This window comes from Danio rerio, chromosome 8, assembly GCF_049306965.1.
Source record: "Danio rerio strain Tuebingen ecotype United States chromosome 8, GRCz12tu, whole genome shotgun sequence".
In the NCBI taxonomy this organism is placed as follows: Eukaryota; Metazoa; Chordata; class Actinopteri; order Cypriniformes; family Danionidae; genus Danio; species Danio rerio.
This window is the reverse complement of record NC_133183.1, coordinates 15,841,328-15,865,250: the sequence shown is the minus strand read 5'-3', so window position 1 is coordinate 15,865,250 and position 23,923 is coordinate 15,841,328. Positions and strand designations below refer to the sequence as shown.

The following is a 23,923-nucleotide window of genomic DNA, read 5'->3' as shown; positions in this document are numbered from 1 at the left end:
GAAGTGCATTCTGAGGCATTATTAAATACGCAGAAGTGGCAGTACATTTGAAGGTGGAGTAAACAATTTAGACTGGAGGAAGACAGTCTTCTTAAACAAGTCATTCTGCTGATTGTTTTCGTGTGGCCACGCTTTAAAGGCTTGGCAGAGAAACTTAATTCCTTTCGCATGCAGTTTCTACTCTTAACGTCTTAAACAGGAGAGATGGACTACCAGGAACAGGTAAGACTGCACGTTTACTGAATTATCTGATGTGTGGTTTGAATATTTCAACTTCAAGTTTAGAAACTTGTCAAATCTGTATTTTTTTTATGTCATGTATTCTTCATTTAGAATATACTTGCAATATTTTTCTAAATATTATTTATTGAGCAACAGAATCATTTCAAGTGGCTTACGATTTTTATGCAACTATAGTACAACTCAAGTTTTATGTTGAAGTTAAACATTAAAGTATCTCTCCTAGTATATCATATGTTAACCTATGACCGGTGCACCATTTTACCAGCTGCAAAAAAATAAATAAATAAACAATGTATTTTATTTGGAAATTTTCAGATTTTTTTACAATTACTCCACATTAAAATAAATATTCTTTTATTTTTATGAAAGCTGTACACATTTAGGGTACAACAGTCATCCTTTTGGTCAATTTTGACCTGTCTGAAACATTTTTTTCACCACAATCTGGCACACACATTCACACTCCAACATCCGCCCTCAAACACACACAATAACCATCTGCTTCTTTAACTTTTACAAATACTTGCTAAAAACATTTTGCTGGTACTTTTACCATTAGAAAATAGACCCTTTACTTTAGTCAAAAGTGAAAAAGTTTGCCTCATTGATGAAATACTCCTGCGATGAGGGAAATCTTAGACCAAGGAGTGTGCATATTCTGTCCTGGAGGGTCGGTGAACTGCATATAGAACCAACTTCCTTCAACACACCTTCCAGGAAGGTTTTGTATACCTAGAATGAGGTTAATTAGCTGCCTTAGGTGTGTTTAAATGGGGTTGGAACTAAAATATGCAGGACACCAGTTCTCCAGGACTAAGTTTGAGCATCCCTGACCCAGACATTCAAAGTTTATGATGAAGATAAGGTTCCTTCATGCAAAATAGATTTGAGAGCTCAACTAAACCGCCTTTTTTTTTTTAGAGCTGTTTAGTTAAGATGGGTCATTTTTAAGCTACATGACTTGTAAGAAAACATGAGGGTTAAACTATTTTCTAGTTTCACTGTAACCTTATGCCACTATATGATTTTAAGAATTAAGTTCCTGAAAGAATGCTGCTGTCATGTTGTCAAACTTGTGAAGCCTGTAACTTCAGCTGCATACTGGCAGAAAATCCTGACTGGCTGAAAATGTGATGCACAGGTTGAAAATGTTATATCCAGTGCGCAGCTCGGAGATTTAATCGAGTTCGCGTATCCCATTGGCTACTCACACTGGGGCGTGTACGAGGGAGATGGATACGTCGTGCACTTTGCTGTTGCTGGTAAGTTAATAATTAATAAATAATTCCTTACTTCCAGCAATTGGGAAGGGGGATATCCTCAACCACCACCAGTGTGCAGCATCCTAGGTTTACAGGGTGATGGGGACGGTCATGATATGGGAAGTATTAGCATAGAAGGTGGACAGATAATAGGCATGTAGTAACAACGTTCCCCAACTAATAAGCATGTTCTTGCAAAGTGTCTATGACAATATTAAATGTTAACATATTTTATAACTAAGAATGTTGGAAACCCATGTCAACATGGGGAGAAATTGCAACTCCACACAGATATGCCAACTGGCCTAGCCGGGACTCGAACCAGCAACCTTCTTGCTGTAAGGCGACAGTGCCAACCACTGAGCTACCATGCCGCCCCTACATTTAATATTTCATACACAAATACTGAGACTAACATTTTAATTGTTAAATGGTTGAAATGTTGCGGGCATGAAAAACTATTTAATTAATTATGAAAGATGTTAGCTCTGCTGTCATTTATAGATTCCAGTTGGATGTTGTGCAATAAGGAAGTCAATTAACACCTCTCTTCCCCATTCTGAAGCTCAGTTTGAGCTTTAGCATCTTGGTTGCACTCCACCCCTTTTACTCACCCTCCAACTCCCCTGAGCACTTCCTTTCAGGGGAAATTCCCACCATCATTAAAAAAGAGCAATCCACTTTCATTTTGAGCACATGTCGACTTGACACACAAATGACAAAATAAAAAAAGTAACAAACCTAAATGTCCTGTGTGTATGTGTATGTGTGTGTGTGTGTGTGTGTGTGTGTGTGTGTGTGTGTGTATATATATATATATATATATATATATATATATATATATATATATATATATATATATATATATATATATATATATATATATATATATATATATATATATATATATATATATATATACTTTATAATAACTACACACTATGAATCATTTATTAAGCATTAGCAAATAGTGAATTCATTATTTGTTAAGCATTAACTCTACATTAATAAATGTTAGTAAACAGTTTATACCTGCAGCTATTAATGCTGTATTCTTGACTTACAACCACATGTATAATGTGCTTAATAATTGTACTTTCATACTTTGTTAATGATTTATTTTTCATTACTTAAATAAGTATTGCATTATTTACAAACCAGTTATTTAAGCATAGTTGGTGGTTTTTTAAGATCATTCAGAATGAGTTAGTAAATGATTAATAAACTATTGAAATCAAGGTTTATAGATCTTATTATTCAGGCATATGTTAATGGTTATATGTATGTTAACAAATGCTTTATTAACTCAACTTCATGCAGTTTTGTGACCTAATCTAAAGTGAGGACTATTTATGCTTCATAAATCCCTTATGAATGATAATTAAAGGTTTGGTATCAAATGAAAAATAATCATTGCAATCTTATCTAAAAAGTCAAATTATTGTAAATATTAAACATTGCTGAATAACAGGAGTATCAAAATATGACATAAAATTGTATAAAACAACAATAATATAATCATTTAACAATATAAAAAGATGCAATGTTTAAACTGTACAGTCATTTTATTTTAGATCAGGTTGCACGGATTTCCTTTTCATTTGATACAGTTTGATTTGTGTATCTTCAAATGAATAGAAATGAATAATGTTGTTTATGTACTTCTTTCCTTTTTAGAATTTAACCGACTCTTTAATTGTCATATATATATAATTGTCATAAAGCATTTATTAACACATTAGTTAACTATAAATATATGCCTGAATAATAAAATATATTCAATTTAATTCAGCTTTATTTGTATAGTGCTTTTACAATGTAGATTGTGTCAAAGCAGCTTCACATAAATGGTCATAGTAACTGGAACAGTGTAGTTCAGTTTTTATATAAATGTTGATTTCAATCGTTTAATAATCATTTACTAACTCATTCTGAATGAATATCTTATTATTCAGGCATATATTTATAGTTAACTAATGTGTTAATAAATGCTTTATTAACTCAACTTCATTCAGTTGTGTGACCTAATCTAAAGTGAGGACTATTCTTGCTTTATAAATGCCTTATATATATGGCAATTAAAGAGTCGGTTAAATTCTAAAAAGGAAAGAAGTACATAAACAACATTATTCATTTCTATTCATTTGAAGATACACAAATCAAACTGTATCAAATGAAAAGGAAATCCGTGCAACCTGATCTAAAATAAAATGACTGTAGAGTTTAAACATTGCATCTTTTTATATTGTTAAATGATTATATTATTGTTGTTTTATACAATTTTATGTCATATTTTGATACTCCTGTTATTCAGCAATGTTTAATATTTACAATAATTTGACTTTTTAGATAAGATTGCAATGATTATTGTTCATTTGATACCAAACCTTTAATTATCATTTATAAGGGATTTATGAAGCATAAATAGTCCTCACTTTAGATTAGGTCACAAAACTGCATGAAGTTGAGTTAATAAAGCATTTGTTAACATACATATAACCATTAACATATGCCTGAATAATAAGATCTATAAAACTTGATTTCAATAGTTTATTAATCATTTACTAACTCATTCTGAATGATGTTAAAAACCTCCAACTACTCTTAAATACAACTGGTTTGTAAATAATGCAATACTTCATTTAGTAATGAAAAATAAATCATTAACAAAGTATGAAAGTACAATTATTAAGCACATTATAAATGTGGTTGTAAGTCAAGAATACAGCATTAATAGCTGCAGTTATAAACTGCATACTAACATTTATTAATGTAGAGTTAATGCTTAACAAATAATGAATTCACTATTTGCTAATGCTTAATAAATGGTTTATAGTGTGAAGTTATTATAAAGTGTTACCATGTGTGGAAAAAAATCACACACACACACACACCTTACAAACAGCTCCAAGATCTTTCAATCTAGTGTGCCTGAATACCAGCAATTTTAAATCAGTGTCAATTAGTACATGAATTATGCAATGATATGATTGGCTTATCACTTGGCTGATAATTTAGATAGAACTGAACAAATGCTGAAAAGAATTACATACCACATCAAAATAAACTACATAAATACATCAGTATTTATTAAATAAAATAAATTAAATAAATAAAAGGAAAATCTATAAAATAGTTTTTGATACACAAACATAGAATCGTTTAATGGTCGAAATGTTGCTGGTAGGAATTAAAACTATTTAGTTATGATGTAATTTTAAAAACTATTAATACAATACAAATATTAGTTCCAGTTATGACTTTGTGCAATGCTTAAACACCTTTCTTCCCCATTCTGATGCGCAGTTTGAATAATGGCAGCTTGACTCTGTTCCACACTCGCCAACTTCCCTAAGCGTTTATCTATGTGCCCTACTGCCAGTGTGTTCCACTTTAATTGTGATCTAGGGAGCAACACACCACTGTCCATCACTGATTTTGCTTGCATGTCAAGATTTTTGAAGAGAAGATTTGATGTCAAGATTTTTACTAGGGAAAACAGGTTGTGTTGTAATAGTTTTTCTACCTCCACAAAACACCACTCTTGTCTGTATTTTATTGAACTAATTATTGTTAGCAATGAATTCTTCCGTTATTAACAACTGCTTTTTTTGTACTGAAAAATATGACACATGAAAAATAAAGCAATTATTAAAATAACTCACATTTATAATAACTGCAAAAGTTCATTAATCTTAATATTTACATGAATATGCGTTTGATTTTGCTGCCGCATAGTTAACGTATATTGACAACAGGGTGATGAGGAGGAAATTTTACAACATGCGTTTAGTCCACCTGTATGGATCCACCTGTGCATCTTCGGTCATGCCATTATGTTCCCAGCAGGCACACAACATCATAGACATTAATATTAGGTTATTTAGATGACGACGTCAAGTGACCAAAATTCAATTTCTAGCCAAAGTCTAAGGACAACGTTATTTTGATGTCCAATAACGCTGTCAAATTATGTTGAAATATGGTTGATTTTAGGTTGTGTTGGTAAGTGACCAAAATCCAACATCTGATAGATGTCACAGTAATAACGTCCACAAAATGTAACATGATTAGACATTGATATTTGATTGATTTTAGGTTGGACATTAGACATTGACATTGGTGATGTTGGGTTTTGACGTCAACCCGATTTTCATTTCCAAACAAAATCCAACGTCCCTATGATGTTTGGGTACATTGGGGTACAACGTTAATATAAGATCATGTTGATGTCCTGTGCCCACATGGTTGTTACCCTGATGAAAAGTATCTCTCTTTAGTGCATGCACCAGATCTGGCCCTATCTCAGCCAGATCTGTCTGATAGTGTCTGTGCCAGACTTTGGCCACATAAAACCCATGCATTATTTGAACAGGGAGTAAACCACATATAGGCTGGATCTGTGTTGGTTTTAGGCCAAGGGCCCAGGCATAAAGTGGCCCAGGTCATATGCCAGGTTATTTATTTATGTTTGCATCTTGGTTGTGTAACATGAACATGACGAAGGGAAGTTTGCAAGTGAAGGCATAACAAATTGGACTCTTTGCACCCCTGCCTTGACCACGTCTACACTGCTAAACGCATTTAATTTCTGCCATGTGATTGGCTGATTTGATATTTGTATTAAAGGTGTTGTTAACCGAAAATAAAAACGTATTAGCCATTTAATGACCCTTCTACATGTTGATGCAAACCTTAATGGGTTTCTTTATTCAGTTGAACATATAGTAAGTAAGTAATGTGTATTTATATAGCGCATTTATTGTGTATGGTCATACACCCAGTGCGCTTCACAATAATGAAGGGATCTCTCCACACCACCACCGGTGTGCAGCATCCACTTGGATGATGTGACAGCAGCCACAGGACAACAGTGCAGGTGCGCTCACCACACACCGGCTATAGGGGGAGTGGAAAGACAATGTGATACAGCCAATTTCTGTGGACGGGGATGATTGGGAGGCCATGATGGGTGAGGGCCAATCTTTTAGAGATGCAACGTCAGACACAATTCCCTCAGTGGAGCTAGTGACGTCACTGTGAGGGTTAGGGGTGGGGTTAGGTGACCCCATTCAAAAGCATTGCATGCAGCTCAGATTGCATCTGCACCAAGTCTCCAGCCAGACCCCTCCCCAATTGGATGGAGTAAATTGACCTTAGTGTATGAGTGTGTGTGAATGTGAGAGTGTTTGGGTGTTTGCCAGTACTGGGTTGTGGCTGAAAGGCCATCCGCTGTGTTAAATATGCTGGAATAGTTGGTGGTTCGTTCAGATAGAGCGACTCTTGATAAATAAGGAACTAAGCCAAAGGAAAATTAATAAATGAATGTTCAGTAGAATAAAAAGAAAGTCTAACAGGTTGTCAAGTGAAGGTGTTTTAAATTTAGGTGGGGTGAACGATTCCTTTAACAAGCAGTTGAAATAATGTCTCTATTTATGAAGGTTAATATTATATATTTAATTGGCACATGATGGGACCTACTATGACACTTCATTTAGGCAATGAACTTAATATTACTACTAATAAAATTTGTTTATGTGTATAAAAGGATGTTATAAACTGCATCATTACACTCTGAGGAAAAAAAAAGGTGTGTGAGCTGTCACTGGGATGGTACCTTTTCAAAAGGAACACATTTATACTTAAAGGGTCTGTATTGGTACCTCAAAAGTATATAATAGTACCTAAAAATTTAAAGAAGAACACTTTTGTACTTTTTAGGTTCTAATATATACCCTTAAGGTATTAATATGGACCTTTTAGGCACAAATTTGTATCTTTTGAAAAAGTACCACCCCAGTGACAGCTCACACACCTTTATTTCTGAGAGTGTGTGTGTCACTTTATAAGTAGGCTAGTCTTTCAAATTTGACTTTTTTCATTCCAGATGAAAGTAAGGTGATGAGTAAATTTCGGGGATTTCTGCAGACCATCTTCCCTGCTTGTGGTGATCTTCTGCTGGGAGAAACTAAGATACGGCGTCAGCTTCTGTCAGAAGTAAACGTACCTAAAGGAGCGATTGTTTCAGTAAGCAATAGCCAGCACGATCTACAACCTTCACCTCCAGAAGAAATCAGAGGAAGACTAAATGGCTTAGTGAACAAGGAGTTCACTTACAAACTCCTCACTTTTAATTGTGAACACTTTGCCACATTTGTCCGCTCTGGAAAAGCTGTGTGCAATCAGGTGAATTCATGAATCATGTATTCATTTTCAAAAAAATTGTTCTGTGCATTTGAATTATTCTAACATGCTTAAATTGACTGCTTTGTTTTACAGATTCCAGGAAAAGAAAAAGACAATGAATGTGTGGAGGCTACAAAACTATTTAGTCTCTTTGTGCCAGCATGCTGACCTACTGAATGCCAAAGTAGAGATTAGCACAAAAATAATTTGTTTTATTATGAATATTTTACCACACAACTCAAATGCTTCCAGAATGTTTTTTTTTCTATCTTTCCTAATATTCTTCTTCAATGACACAAGATGTCTTCAGTATCGCTTGCATTTTTTTGCCAGTTAGATCTGTTGGCTGATTTTAGGCACTTTGGAGAGAGTTTGCAGCTAAACAATCTTTTTTATTTCCAGAAAGAATGTAATCAAATTGTATGAAGAATAGTTTTTTTCTGACTGTCCCTTTTCACTTTTTAAACTGGCATGGCACATATCTTTACTTATATTTTCAACTGCATACAGTACTTATATTTGTGTGTATAGAGGTAGCCTCACTGTAAAACCCAATAAGTGAAGGTTAAGGAAACTGATTGCAACAAACCATTTAAGTTTAAGAACTAATCCTAATGAGTACTGTGAACTAAATCCATTTGAGTAAACAAAGCAATTTGAGCGCAGTAAACCCCAATAAATAGAGAACTCAAACCAACTGAGTACTGTAAAACTCAATAAGTTAAGACAACTCAAACCGTTTGAGGAAACCGATTGCAACAGACCATTTGAGTTAAAAAACTAATGTATATGAGTACTGTGAACTTACCCCATTTGAGCTGAAGCATTTAAGGTATTTAATTAACTCATTACCTTCAACACTGAGTTCAAAACTCTTTTCAAATGAGTAGAATTAACTTTCAGTCAATTTTGAGTTAATTAATGTTGGAGGACCGACACGGCGGAAAACACTCTCTTTTTATACAAATGCAACTGGCGCCATCTGGTGTTTATGAATTTATCTATCGTATTATTTTTCTCTGAATGTTTGTTATATGTTACATATCAATACAATCGTTTTCTAGTGTTCATCTTTGCAATACCGATAGTTTTAGATGTTTTGTACAACATTTTGGTCAGCTGCAGGGTATTTTTGATTATAAACACTTCAGTTTCTTTTTTTGAAATATGGTTAATATGACAAAATTAAAAAAAGAAATAAAGCATGACTTCATAAATCTGACTTCTTACATTTCTGTTGGAGGACTTAATGATGGCAGATGGAAAGAAAGGTAATTTCAGAGCAAGAGCATGTTTCTACACATTAATATAGTTATAAAGAGTATACAGGAACTACCCATTAATCACACATATATGGTCACACAATAAGGTTCATTAAATAATGTTAATTAATGCATTTACTAACATGAACAAACAATGAACAATACATCTACTACTGTATTTGTTCATTTTAGTTAACGATAGTTAATGAAAATACAGTAGTTCATTGTTAGTTCATGTTAACTCATAGTGCATTAACTAATGTTAACAAGCATGGACTTGGATGTTATTAATGCATTAGTAAATGTTTAATTATGATTAATAAATGCTGTACATTTTTGTGTGTTGTTCATGATTAGTTCATGTTAGTAAATGCATTAACTACTGAAACTTATTGTAAAGTGTTACCCATAATATAAATACAATGTGTAATAACCATGTAAATAAGTTAGCTTTTATTTCCTGTTAAGTTTCAGCTATCTTGTTTTATTTAGTCTACAACATTAAATTTAAAACCGAAACAACATTTGATCCACATAGATTTTTTTCTTCTTTAGTTATTTAGCTCTGATCATTTTAAATGCACTGATTTTATTTTCAGATCTCCATTCTGGAAAATGTTTTTCTTCCTGTTTGTTCATTATTCTTCAACAGGTTTAGGTTATGTGCCATTTGATATTACTGCAGACACACTGCTATTGGACCTGCAGAGCAATAAATAGGATCACAGAGATTCTCCAACCTCTATGTGAGACAAAATATTTTTATTTCATTATTAATTGTGTGAATGAATTGAGTAATTAATATTGTTAATATGCGTGTCAGATTGATTCACCTCATCATTTACTCACACTAAATGATGAGTTTCTTTTTTTCTGCACAAAACTACTAGTGTAAGTCACTGGCAGCTTCTGGTTTCAGGTTTCAGGTTTGAAACAAGTGGATGGTGAATAAACGGTGACAGAATTACATATTTTAGATTAACTATACTTTCAAAAGGATTTGTTTTTACACCTTTTTTTCCCAATCAGCTATTCATAACCCCTGTCCCGATTCAGGTCCTGGTGATATAACCAGATCTCCAAAGTTTATCCAAAGGCATTCCTCTCTTTGAAACATTTGCAGAAGTTATACATTTCACACAACCTTCTGACTTCCATGCCCAAAAACCTGCCTTCATCTCTAGTGAAGCTGCGGATCCATGACAGTTGTAATCCAGAACAGTGGTTTAGAACCAGCAGAATTTATGGGTCTTAAGCTGCTCATTATTTTAAGAAAATTCACAGCGGTTCCCAAAGATAACATATAGTCTCAGAAACAAGTAGATTTAATTTAATTTTCAATTCTATTTTCTTATGATTATCAGTGTTTAAAACAGTTGCTGCTTAATATTTTTTTGTGGAAACCATGCTACATACATTTCTTTTACTTGGTCCTTTGATCAATTTAAAGGAATAGTTCACCCCCCCCAAAAAAAAGAAAGCAAAAAGAAAATTATGCCATCATTTACGCACCCTTAAGTTGTTCCAAATCAGTTTTGTGTACAGCACTTACCTTTTAAATTGTAGTATTGAAGTTTCTACCAATAGAATAAAAAAGATATAAATATCCATATTTTAAACTGTAACACTATTTCACAATATTGCTTTCATTCATTCATTTATTTTCTTTTTTACTTAGACTAGTCCCTTTATTCATCTGGGGTCGACACAGCGGAATAAACTGCCAACTTATCCAGCATATGTTTTACGCAGCGAATGTCCTTCCATCACTGGAAACATTCATTCACTCTCACTCACACAAATACACTACGGACAATAGCTTACTCAACCTATACCACATATCTTTAGACTTGTGGGAGAAACTGAACACCTGGAGGAAACCCACTCAAACACGGACAGAACATGCAAACTCCACACAAAAATGCCAACTGACCCAGCCGGGGCTCAGATTGTGCTACCCACTCCGCCACTGTGCTGCCACAATATTACTGTTTTTTACAGATTTTATTTTTGAATTACATTGTGCCTGGTAGGGTAATTATAAGGAATAGAGGTGTATTTGTGTTTCACAAAATTCTCTTCTACACACACTGCTCCTCATTCTTTTCTGAACACAATGCAGCTCATTCTGACCCATATGGAATGTGTCTCATTTTTGTCAGACCTTCCCTGCAGTCTTCATGAGCTTCATTTGGACAATAATCAGATTCAAGCCATTGAGCTGGTGGATCTCAGTCAGTACAGCTGCAGAGGTGAACTTTACACATCTCTATTTATTTAGTGTCATTAGCATACAGCATGCATGCAAGCAGATTGTATTATGACAACTTCTAGTATGTTTTGGGTGTCCTCTAGTGGTGCGCCACATTGAGCATGTTGCTTTATCCTACCTCACCAAACTGAGAGAGTTGCACCTTGACAACAACCGTCTAACCAGTGTGCCCAGTGGTTTGTCTCATATGAAGTACCCACATATCTACAGATTTAACACGCTCAATCACTTCAAACAATTAAAAATGTCAAAAAAAAAAAAACTTTTTTTTTTTTTTTTTTTTACTTTTTAACATCAAAACTTGTCGGAGGAACAATTAAGGTCCATGATACAATTCAAAATCATGAATGGAAGAAAACAAAACAGTAATCACAAAATATGGAAAACTTTAAGGGTACATGTATTTTACAATGTATGTCATTATAGCAAATAAACAAAGCTGTGCTTTCTTAACAGGTTGTTTATCTCCATTTAAACAACATCACCAAAGTTGGGGAGGATGACTTCTGCCCAACAGGTCTTCTACAATGGCATCAGTCAACCCCATCAGGTACTGGGAGGTTTAGGCAACCCTGTACAAAGATGCTGATGTATGGACATCATTCAAAAGAAAGAGGACACCATTTATACAAAAGTGCTGAGACCACTGGTGTATTTAAAGCTATTGATCCCTGCTAACATTAACGAATATGTACTCCACAAATGAAAGTGTCCATTTGATTGGTTGACAATTGATCAGTTGAAATTTATGAGTTTAAATATCTTACATCACTGAAAAAAGTGATTCAAAGATGATTCCTTGGATTTACAATTTTTTTTTTTTTAGATTAAGTGATTGTAAACAATCAGCCGGTCAGAATGACAAACTGATAATCCATCTCATTATTTAAAAGATTAAATCATTGAATAAGCAAATGAAGCTCACTAAAGAAAAAGATGTCTACAAAAATGTTGCAAACAATTTATTTGGGCTGAATTTAAACAAACAAATTAAGTTAAACTTTCATACTTAATTGAATTAGTTTGTTTAAATTTAGCCCAAATAAATTATTTGCAACAATTTTGCAGACATTATTTTTTAGTGAGCTTCATTTGCTTATTCATTGATTTAATCTTTTAAATAATGTGATGGATTATCAGTTTGTCATTCTCTGGTCGGCTGGTTGTCATTCATTCATCATGGTAATACTGTAAATAAAGTGTTTAGTTGTGGATGTTTATCACAAAACAGCCAGTCTTAAAGGGGACCTTAATTTTGACCTTATTCTAACTTAAATGTTGTGAAATGATTCTTAGAAGTGCATTCGACATGATTCATTTAGCAGAGGAGGAGCAGCTAAACTGAAGAAGTCATCTCAAACAAGTCATTCTGCTGATTGTTTTCGCGTGACCACGCCTTCAGTGCGTGACAGAGAAATTTAAATCCTGCGTGTAGTTTCTGCTCTTGACGACTAAAAACACGAGAGATGGACTTCAAAGAACAGGTATGTTTGCGCAATTACTTTATCTGAGGAATTATCTGATGTGATGTTTGATCAAGTTCAAGTTTAAAAACTAATATATGTATCACCTGTATTTTTATGTCACGTTAAAACCAACGAGGTTACATTAGATTCATGTCAGATAGGCTATAGGTTACTTGCAATATTTATTTTGCGACAGAACTATTTAGAACGAGCTGAGAGTATTATGTAAATAGCCTACCTCTATAGTTTAAAGTTAGTGGCTTTAAGATGATCTAAACAATAATTTAATAACCTTAAATGTATGCCACAACAAATGACATAAATCAAGTTCCTCAAAGAATGCAGGCGTCATGTTGTCAAACTTGTGAAACCTGTAACTTCAGCTTCTTACGGGCGGAATCCTCCTGACAATTTGAATTGTCATGCACAGGTTGAACACCTCATAACCACCGCGCAGTTCGGAGATTTAATCGAGTTCTCGTATCCTATTGGCTACGCACATTGGGGCGTGTACGACGGGGATGGATACGTCGTGCACTTTGCTGTTGCGGGTAAGTAGCATACGATATTATAGGCCTATATACTCTACTAATTATACAAAAACAATGACATTATCATGCTGCAGTGTAGCCTATTATACAAAGTGGACAGCTAGTGACAAACTTACCCCAACTGCTGAGAGTGCTATATATTTCATTGATATAAATACAGCAGTCAACATTCGAAGCAAATTAAAAATGATTTTCAAAATTGTTCTAGGACTAGAATGGATGTTGTTCTATTGGACATGTTTGACAAAAGGTGGGGATCCACTTCAAATGTTGACTTCTGTGTTCAGTGTTGCGTACTTGGGTAAAACAAAGCAATATATTACAATTTGACGTCTTATCTCTTTAAAAAAAGTATAAAAAAAAGGCAAATAACAATAAAATAACATAGCACATATACCTGTATATTTACATTGCATCCTTTAAAAGAAACTTACACATTAAGTTTTTTTTTTTAAAGTGACTACAGCTTTTAATATATAACTTTTTTCCCAACACTGTATTTGACATTGATATGTTAAATATTGACGTAGCTATGGAAAGAATATAACATATGGCAATATGCAGATTACAAATATTACCTACAAGTTCATGTTTGAATTTCACAAGTCTAAAAGTGTCATATGAGCTTAAACGTATATACAACATCTATTAAAAATATTGTTTACTGTCTATTTACGTACATCATTTCTAACCATTAAAATGAGTCATATGTGCATATGTTAAAAATATACGTCATGATAAAAGTGCTAATAGTTCACCGCAAAATAAAAATTCTGTCTTTATTTACTCACCATTAACTTGTTCCAAACCTGTTTATTTTTTTTCTTCTTCTGTTGAACACATAAGAAGACATTTTGAAGAATGTTGGAAACCACTCACTTCCTTAGGAAAAACAAATAGTAGGTAAGTCGGCGCTTACCGGTTGCAATCATTCTTCAATATATATTTGTTTGTGTTCGACAAAACAAACAAACAAAAAAAAAAGCTCAAAGGTGAGTAAATGATGACAGAATATTCATTTTGGGGTGAACAATCCCTCAAAATCTGGAAACATTCCTTTGAGATTTTGCTCTACTTTGACATGATAGCACCGCACATTTGTTGGCTGCCCTTCCATAATGTAAATGTCCTGTTTCAGCACCTCAAAAGGGCTCAAATGGATTTAGATCTTGGGATTGTGACGGTCATTTGAGAATAGTGAACTCATTGTCATGTTCAAGAAACATGACACACTATACCACTGGAATTACATAGTCATTACAATATACAGCCGCTATTGTATACACTACCTAACTAAATTTTTGTCATCGATGCCAGTTGTTGGAGCAACAAATAATAACTTGACTTCTAGTTGGTCATTTGTAAGGTAGATCATTTGTAGCAGAAGGTAGATTTTTCAGATGAATCATCTGTTGAACTGCATCCCAATCATCACAAATACTGCAGAAGACCTATTGGTCTTACATCCAACATCCAACATCAACAGCCTGAGGTATCAAGACATTTGTGCTGCTCTTTACATTACAAACCACATGAGAGGGCAATTTCTTCAGCAGGATAGCGCTCCTTCTCATACTTAAGCCTCCACATCAAGGCAAAAAATGTCAAGGTGCTCCAGGATTGGCCAGCCTAGTCACCAGACATGAACATTATTGAGCATGTCTGGGATGACATGAAGGAAGCGATATTGAAGATGAATCCAAAGAATCTTGATGAACTTGATGAAATGAAAATATAAAATAATTGAAGCTAGCTTTAGATATTCAGATGCATAAAATTAAAATATGTTACATGTTGATTCTTTAACATGATTCACAAAGAGGGTATCATCCCATACAACACAAAACTATAATTCATCTAAGTTATGTAAGCTGTACGGGTCCAATACCAGAAATGATTAGTTCAGCAGTCTAAAGTTCAAGTTCCTCCGGGTGCTCCGGTTTCCCCCACAGTCCAAAGACATGCACTTGTTAGTTGGTGATTCATTCATGACATATACATGCCATTACCACAAGAAAAATCAATACTGTCCTTTATAATAAATACTGTTGTATACACTATAGTGGTTTTCAAACCATTAATGTGAAGTGTATTACACAGCTTAATCTCTTTATTAATCTGGGGTTGCCAAGCGGAATGAACTGATAACTTATCCAGCACATGTTGGAGCTGGAGTCCTTCCAGTTGCAACCCATCACTGGAAAACATCCATACACATTCATTTACACACATACACTATGGACAATTTAGCTTACCCAATTCACCTATACCACATTTTTGGACTTGTGGGGGAAACTGGAGTACCTAGAGGAAACCCACGCGAACAAGCGGAGATCATGCAAACTCAGAAATGCCAAGGCTCGAATCAGAGACCTTCTTGCTGTAAGGCGATTGTGCTACTTACTGTGCCACCGTGCTGCCCTTCATTAACTATATAATAGTTAAAAACTCTAGTGTTTACTATAAATATTATTGTTTTATATGGGTGTGTAAAATCATATTGTTTACTTGATTTACCATAAATACTGCAATAAACTGAGGAATGTAAACAATTCATTTAGTGAAATGTTAAATTATTGTCACCTGACATGATTTACTGACTATATTTATGTTATCCAATTTTGAATACACATACTTTTCTAATCATCTCGACTTACATCAATCTTTTGGCATCAACTTACATCAAAAAAATGTGTTGTAACGTGATTAACATCAAATTTTTGTTCATGATATTTTGACGTATACAGCTAAAGTTACAATTCTTAGCCCTCCTGTGATATTTCTTTTTCAAATATTTCCCAAATCAGAGCAAGGAATTTTTAATAGTATTTCCTATAAAATTTCTTCTGGACAAACTCCTGTTTGATTTATTTCTGCTAGATTAAAAGCAGTTTTGAATTTTTTTTTTTACATTTAAAGTCAAAATTATTAGTCATGGGGCGGCATGGTGGAGCAGTGGGTAGCACAATCGCCTCACAGCAAGAAGGTCGCTGGTTTGAGCCCCGGCTGGGTCAGTTGGCATTTCTGTGTGGATTTTGCAAGTTCTTCCTGTGTTCGTGTGGGTTTTCTGTGGCGACCCCAGATCAATAAAAGAACTAAGCCGAAAAGAAAATGAATGAATGAATTATTAGTCATTATTAGCTGCTCAACCTCCTGTCTGTAAGCAGACTCCAGTCCATCTTTGATAACTGTAGTGTCCTTCACACGCTTCAGAACTTTCACAGAGGGATCTGTTGAGGTGCAGTTATTTGTATAGATGAAGAAGAACAGTGGGGAGAGAACACAACCCTGAGGAGCATCAGTGCTGGTAGTGAGGGTCCTAGATATGCGTTCGCGCAGCCTTGCCTTTCTATCAATTCAGTTAAATTCTTGTTTATTTGTAAAGCACTTTTACAATGTAGATTGTGTCAAAGCAACTTAACATAGGAGTTCTAGTACATTGAAACTGCATCAGTCCAGTTTTCAGAGTTGAAATTCAGTTTAGTGTGGTTTAATTTTCACTGCTGAAAGTCCAAACACTGAAGAGCAAATCCATCAATGTGCAGCTCCACAAGTCCCAAATCAAGCAAACCAGTGGCGAGGAACAAGCTTTACCAACTGACGAAAGTGAAGGAAAAAACCTTGAGAGAAACCAGGCTCAGTTGGGCACGACCATTCCTCCTCTGGCTGGAGAACACTGGATGCCCATCGTGGAGAGTTGCAGGTGTGAAAGGGAGATCAGGGAGAAGATGATCCAGAATTCAGTCACTTTAAACCTGTTTCTTTCCCATTCTGACGCTCAGTTTGACCTTCAGCAGTTTGTCTTGACCATGTCTAAATGCATAGACTTGCTGCCATGTGATTTGCTGTTTTAATATTTGGTTTACATCTTCAACACTACTTCTTTTTTACATTTACTAACCCTCGACTTGTTTCAAACCATTATAACTTTCTTTATTTAGCTGAACACATAAGAAGATATTTTAAAGAGAGTTGGAAGCTGGTTATTATTGACATCTATAGTAGAACTATCCCTTTATGAAGCAGTTAAGAAGTAAAGGCTATTTGTAAAGCAATTTGAAATGATGTGATGGGACTCACTGTGACACTTTATTTAGACAATGAAGCTGATGATGATGATAATAATAATAATAATATAATTACAATACCATATTTACATGTATAAATGGATATGTGAGTTCATTATAAACTATAGTTTTGTATAATTTTATAAATGATTTCGGTCCCACTTTATATTAAGTGTCCTTAACTACTATGTACTTACATCAAAAAGCAAATACAATGTACTTACTGTTCATAATGTATTTGAGAATACTTGTGGTGCTCTTGAGTTGGGATAGGGGTTGGGTTATGGACAGGTTTGGTGGTATGGGTAGGTTTAAGGGTGGGTTAAGGTGTAAGGAATGGTCAGCAGTGTATATACAAATGTAATTACAGAAGTTAATTACAGATGTAAATACATATAGGTATTTAATCAAGCATAAGTACATAATAAATACATGTATTTACACAATAAGTACATTGTAATAAATATAAACAAATTTAATTCCTGTGTAAGTACATATTAGTTAAGGCCACTTAATATAAAGTGGGACCGTGATTTCTTATTCTTGATTTCTTATATTGCTCTTATACAATTAGCAGCTCTCTTGTGCTCTTACAACAGTCTCATATTTAGCTTTTTCCATTCCAGATGAAAATAAGCTGATGAATACATTTCGGGGATTTCTGCAGACTGTCTTCCCTGTTTGTGGTGATCTTCTGCTGGGAGAAACTAAGATACGGCGTCAGCTTCTGTCAGAGGTGAACGTACCTAAAGGAGCGCGTGTTTCAGTGAGCAATAGCCAGCACGATATTCAGCCTTCACCTCCAGATGAAATCAGAAGAAGACTAAATGGCTTAGTGGACAGGGAGTTCACTTACAAACTCCTCACATTTAATTGTGAACACTTCGCCACGTTTGTACGCTCTGGAAAAGCTGTGTGCAATCAGGTGAATTCATGAATCATGCATTTCAATAAAAGTGTTGTTAATGTTTGAATTGTTCTAATATATGCTTATATTGACTGCTTTGTTTTACAGATTCCAGGAAAACCAAAAAACAAGGAATGTGTGGATGCTACAGAACTATTCAGCGCCTTTGTGCCAGCATATTGACCAACTGAATACCACAAAAATAATTTTATTATGTTTCACTCTGGATATTTTACAACAACACATGAATCCCTCTAGAATTACTTTTTTAAGACATAAGGAAATGTTTCTCACTTTCTTCAGAATCTCTGCTTTTTTGGTCTCCCAGGCTGGCCAGGTGGATCTTTTAAATGGGTTTAGGCACTTTGGATTGGAGATATTAGCTTATTCCAGCTAAGGAGTGTCTTTGTCCCAATAAAAATGTACTCAAATTGTATAAAAAAAATGTTTCTGACTGCCAATCTGATTTCTCCAAGTAGGACGTGTTTCTGGATTAACATTTACAGTATGTTGATCCTGGAGCAGCATTCCAATCAGAATTAAGGGATATGTTTACAGTTTATGTTCAGTTTACTGTAGGTTTACGGTTAGGTTAAGTCCTTCTCAGGGCTCGAAATTGCAGTTTTTTTGGTTGCATTTGCACCCAAAATTTTATCTATGCGACCTCAAAATATATTTGGGAGCATTTGTGCGAGTGAGTGCATAAAATTGGTACCGTGCGACAGGTTTTCACTGCAAAATGATCAGCGCGTGCATGTATTTAGGACACATTCACGCAGAATGCATCTTTGAATCTGAAACGCAGCGCTCAGGAATAGTTTAAAACACTTGTCATATCAACTTGCTGCAATAAACAAAGTCTGCAATGCTGCACTGGAACTAAATACAAATTGATTAGTTAATATCAGTGGTCAATCACTCAGTCAATGCCTTCTGCCTTCAGATGACAGGGAGCTACAAGCGCAAAATGTAAAGCGCTGAAGATGAGGGAATGAAATCTATACTGACAGATTTTGTTTTAGTAACCATCTAAAGTTACAAATAACGGCACATCTGATCAGTGATCATAAGGTGAATGTTAATACCTTTTCAAAGAGTAGATAAAAGATTTCCTTTGGGTTAAAGTCCACTATGAAAATGACTAAAGCATTTACTTTAAAGCTTGTGGGAAGGACTTTGCAAATAACATTTGCCACATCTACACAATTTAAGTGTGAGAGGTTCTGTCTAATAATTCAGTCCTTCATCATTCAAATGGAACAAATATGTTAATATAAAAATTGTAGTAACAGTGCTCATAATTGGTGGTGCGACAAAATTTTGGCTGGTGCAGCTAAATTTTTAAAATTCAGAGCACCAGTGCTACCAAGCAAAAAGGTTCATTTTGAGCCCTGCCTCTGATTTTGAGAAGAATTTACATTTATTATTGGGTTTAGGGGTAGGGAATGGGTATGGATTATATTTTCCAACAAAAATGATGTTCCAGGATCACAGCGTACTTGGCAAAATCATGATGTTCGTTTCTGGCAGCACTTGTTTTTTTTTAACTAATATGGCACATACCTTCACTAATATTTACCATAGTATACGCTACAGTTACTCATTTCTGTTTATTTCTGTTTGTGTAAATGTGTGCGTTTGGTTTCAGGGAAGTTTTGTTTTGAAACCATAAGAATGTCTAATGTCAATTCTTAGGTTTTTTTTTTATTAATAACCATAAACTGATGAACATTCTATCAACTAAACATTCAAAAATGTAAATGGGCTTTTAATTATGACACACCCATACTATCTTTCCCAGAATACATTATATGTTATCATTGTTGGTTGCTTGATTACTAGTAAAGTTTATTTATAAACTAATTCTGAGAGGATCACATGCTTATGATTGACCATGGCTGGTCGTGCATTAGCTAACACATGATTCTCCAATCAGATGATTCCCAACACACTATAAAAACCCAATTTTTTTACCTCAGTTATCTTCAGCTTGAAGAATCCCATTTCTACCCCTCCTCCTCCTCCTTAGTTTCCTGAATAGGACGGCATGGTGGCTCAGTGGTTAGCACTGTTGCCTCACAGCAAGAAGGTCACTGGTTCAAGAGTTTACATGTTCTCTCCGTGCTCACATGGATTTCCCCCGGGTTCCTCCCACAGTCCAAAAACATGCGATATGTTAATTAATTAAACCAAATAGGCACAGAAAATTAACTCTTAATCAGGCTCTTATTTTTACCTTTCAGTCAGCAGTTCATCCTTCCATAGCAAAACCAGTAGTCCTAATAATCTGTCCTAACTAAACCAGGGAAGTTCATGAGACCAACCTGTTCAAACTCCCCTCTCGCCCTTCAAATTGGAGGGAGCCCTGGGCTGGAGGATCTTCTGAGCTCAGGGCTCTCTCCCAAGACAGCATGCCAAAACATGCCTTGTTTCAATCATCAGCTAATTGTGAACTCTTAAACTGGTTGTTGAACATCTAAGGTGTGTAATTATTTTCATGACACAGCTAGTTTCAGTCATGTCTTGACCAATACAGTACCATACAACTATACTCTACTAGTATATAACTAAATACTAGTTATTTCACAGCCTGTCAAAACAGCTAATAAAAACAAAACAAAAGGCTTTGGTTGAGATGCGTATGAAATTAGTCCAACCCACAGGAGCAGTTAAGGAAAAAATCTAACAAGTCTTGAAATACAACATGTCAACTCATCTCATCTCTAGGTGTGGTAGACCATTTTGAGGGGTTGTAAACAAAAACAATGGTCCCAGTGTGTTTCCTGTTTTATATTTTTTAATTTCTAGAGCTTCCGAGAATCCAAAAAGAGCCACATACTGATAAATAATGTTATGGTAGATGTTTTAAATTAAGTTATGATTGAATTGTCTTTGAACAGTTATAAACAAACAGGAAATGTTCATAGGCCAGTGACATCACCATATTGAAATGGTCTTCCATTTTATTGGATCATTAGAAAATAATGCTTACCACCTTGGATATGGATTACTTTCTAATAATAAGGGGTCAATTGTCTATTAAAGCTTAATTTATAAGTATATTTGCTAAAATTATATTTTATGTTGTACATTTTTTATCCATATGCATCTTGAAAAGGAATGAAACAGAAAAGCCTCCTGCAATGATCTATTATGCATGGAGATCTTAAAATGGGCTATATGCACAGGTAGTGTTTTTGAGCCATTGATAAACTTCCAGTGAAAGCTTAATGTGACTACTTTCAATTTCATAAGGTTCCTTTTACAGTGTTGATGTTGTAATCTAATTACGATATATTCAATTAAATAGACTTGAGCATTCATTTAGTTGCTCAAGCGTAAAACGCGATGAAAGACTGTAACCGCAAGTGCTGTCAGGATAAGCAGGTGAGTGCAGAAACGGCATTGAAAATACTGGGATAAAATAAACTGTCATATTTTAAAGACATGGCAGGGGGAAATGGAATTGAATGCAGTGCTTCTTGTCCGGTCTGAAACCCACTTTATACAGTATATGGCTGTGAAGATCGCTGATTTTTAAAGGAATCAGACTTTAAATGTGGCAATGTATAATAGAAAGACAGTTCTCTGGAAGCGCTGAGGCTGGCTGGCTGGCTGAAATTAAAAGTCTATGTGCATATACCCCATTGACAGCTGTATTAATAACTAGTAAGCTAATCAATTTATTGTGTTTTGGATGAAATTGCGGTTATCATGAGGCTTTTTCTTAAGGTGAAGTGGGCAATGTTGTGTTTTTCATAATTTTCCTACACCATAAAACAAATATTTCTGTTCTTTACAATGATCCATTGTCAGTTTCCTTTTCCTTACTTAATACGTGTAATTGCTGAAAATTACACTTGTTTTATTTTCATTTCATTTTCATCCGCTTTTCCGAGACTGAATCGCGGGGGAAACAATCTTATGAGTGAACCCGACTTCCCTCTCCCCAGACATTTCCTCCAGCTCCTCCAGGGGGATTCCATGGCGTTCCCAGGGCAGCCAAAAGACATAGTCCCTCCAGCGTGTCCTGGGTCTTCACCGAGGTCTCCCACTGGTGGGACATGTCTGGAACACCTCCCTAGGTAAGCAACCAGGAGGCATCGGAAACAGATGTCTGAGCCACCTCAGCTGACTTCTCCCGATGTGGAGGAACAGCAGCTCTACACCGAGCTCCTCCTGAGTGATAGAGCTCCTCACCCCAGGGGCGAAGCAACCTAAAAGTGACGGGGAAGTATCCCCCCGTCCCCCTCACTTTTAGAGACAGATCAGTTAGAAACAGGTAATTAAGAATGTAAACTTTTGGATTTCGTACAGCTACCCCCCTGCCTCACCCTGTCTATAAGGGTGGGCCCCGCCACCCCAATAGTATCTGGATGCAGCCTTTTTGATGCAAGCTGAGATTGCGTCACTCAGCCATGCAACAATGAACTTGGAGTTAGTGACGTCACTGTGACAGGGAGGGTTAGGGGTGGGGTTTGGTGAGCCCATTAAAAAGCATTGGATGCAGCTCAAATTGCACTGCACCAGGTCTGCATCCAGACCCCCCTCTACCACCCTGCGAAGAAAACTAATTTCAGCACTGAACTCCTCCGCCTGGGGTAAGGACTTTCCTTCAATTTGGAAATGGCAAACCACCTTTTTCCGTTGGAGCATTATGGCCTAGGACTTAGACTCAGGTTCTCATAACAACCGCGTCACACTCGGCACAAACCGCCCCAGTGCATGCTGAAGGTCCATGTTCAATGAAGCCAACAGAACAAAATTGTCTGTGGATAACATGAAATCCTGTGGTCGACAAACCGGACCCCCTCCAGCCCAAGGCTGCGATTTGAAATTCCATGCAGAAAAATTATGAGCATAATTGGTGGCAAAGTATTGGTGACTGCAGGAGTCCAAGGTGCACTGGAAACAAGTCTGACTTATTGCCGGCAATGTGAACCAATGTGAACCTTCTACTCTGTTCATACAGGGACTAGAATGCCCTTAGCAGAGTGCCTCTGACCCTATACTCCCAGAGCACCTTCCACAGAATGCCATGACACGAGAGACACGGTCGAATGCCTCCTCCAAGTCCACAGAACACATGTGGACTGGTTGGGCATACTCACAGGAAGTGCATAATATGTGAATTGAGAGGTCCCGAAACAAATCGTGGTAACAGATCCGGCATGTTACCTGCGGATGTTGAGGTGTCGTGCATTGAAAGCGTAGAGCGGTGGTTGGGGGATGCAGGGCATTGGATGGCGGAGAGGGACGAAAGTGAGTAAGGTTGGCAAGTCGCGGAAGAAAGTGAAAGTGAACAACGGACGGGAAAGGAGGGAAGTTGAGGAGAGGGATCGGGTAAAATGAGGTGTCGGATCCAGCGTTTTCAAGCACAAATTAAGCCCTGCTCCCTGGCATGACATTCATGTGAGTGTAAAATTGAATTCTACTCTTTATCAGCCATAAAAAGAGATTAAACTAAATTGCAACGATTATAAAGCTTCATACAATGCTTAAGGATTTTAAACATATTTTTATAATACACGATAACAAGTAGGCCTAATCTAATTTTATTTTGATGAAACTGTGGTTACCATGGGGATTTCACAAAGTAAACGGTGTGATGTACTGTAGTGATTTTCATTATAATAATTAAATATTTATATTCTTTACAAAGACCACTGATTAACTGTGTTTTTTTCTTGTGAATTCATGAATAACA

The 23,923-nt window shown here is 35.6% G+C and overlaps 3 protein-coding genes across 3 annotated transcripts in view; all 3 read left to right on the top strand.

Annotated features, from left to right (window-relative positions):
- Window positions 1-23,923, top strand: part of si:dkey-6n6.1 — a 215,547-nt gene that overhangs the window by 54,876 nt on the left and 136,748 nt on the right. The window lies entirely within an intron of this gene.
- Window positions 121-8,369, top strand: si:ch211-229n2.6. The gene is made up of 4 exons (NM_001123263.1): window positions 121-222; window positions 1,385-1,505; window positions 7,393-7,691; window positions 7,785-8,369. The coding sequence occupies exons 1-4, from the start codon at window positions 205-207 to the stop codon at window positions 7,857-7,859; spliced, it is 513 nt and encodes a 170-aa protein (NP_001116735.1). The 5' UTR covers window positions 121-204; the 3' UTR covers window positions 7,860-8,369.
- si:ch211-229n2.7 lies at window positions 12,650-18,642 on the top strand. Its single transcript, NM_001123322.1, has 4 exons — window positions 12,650-12,709; window positions 13,122-13,242; window positions 17,936-18,234; window positions 18,325-18,642. Exons 1-4 carry the CDS (start codon window positions 12,692-12,694, stop codon window positions 18,397-18,399), a joined length of 513 nt encoding a protein of 170 aa, NP_001116794.1. The 5' UTR covers window positions 12,650-12,691; the 3' UTR covers window positions 18,400-18,642.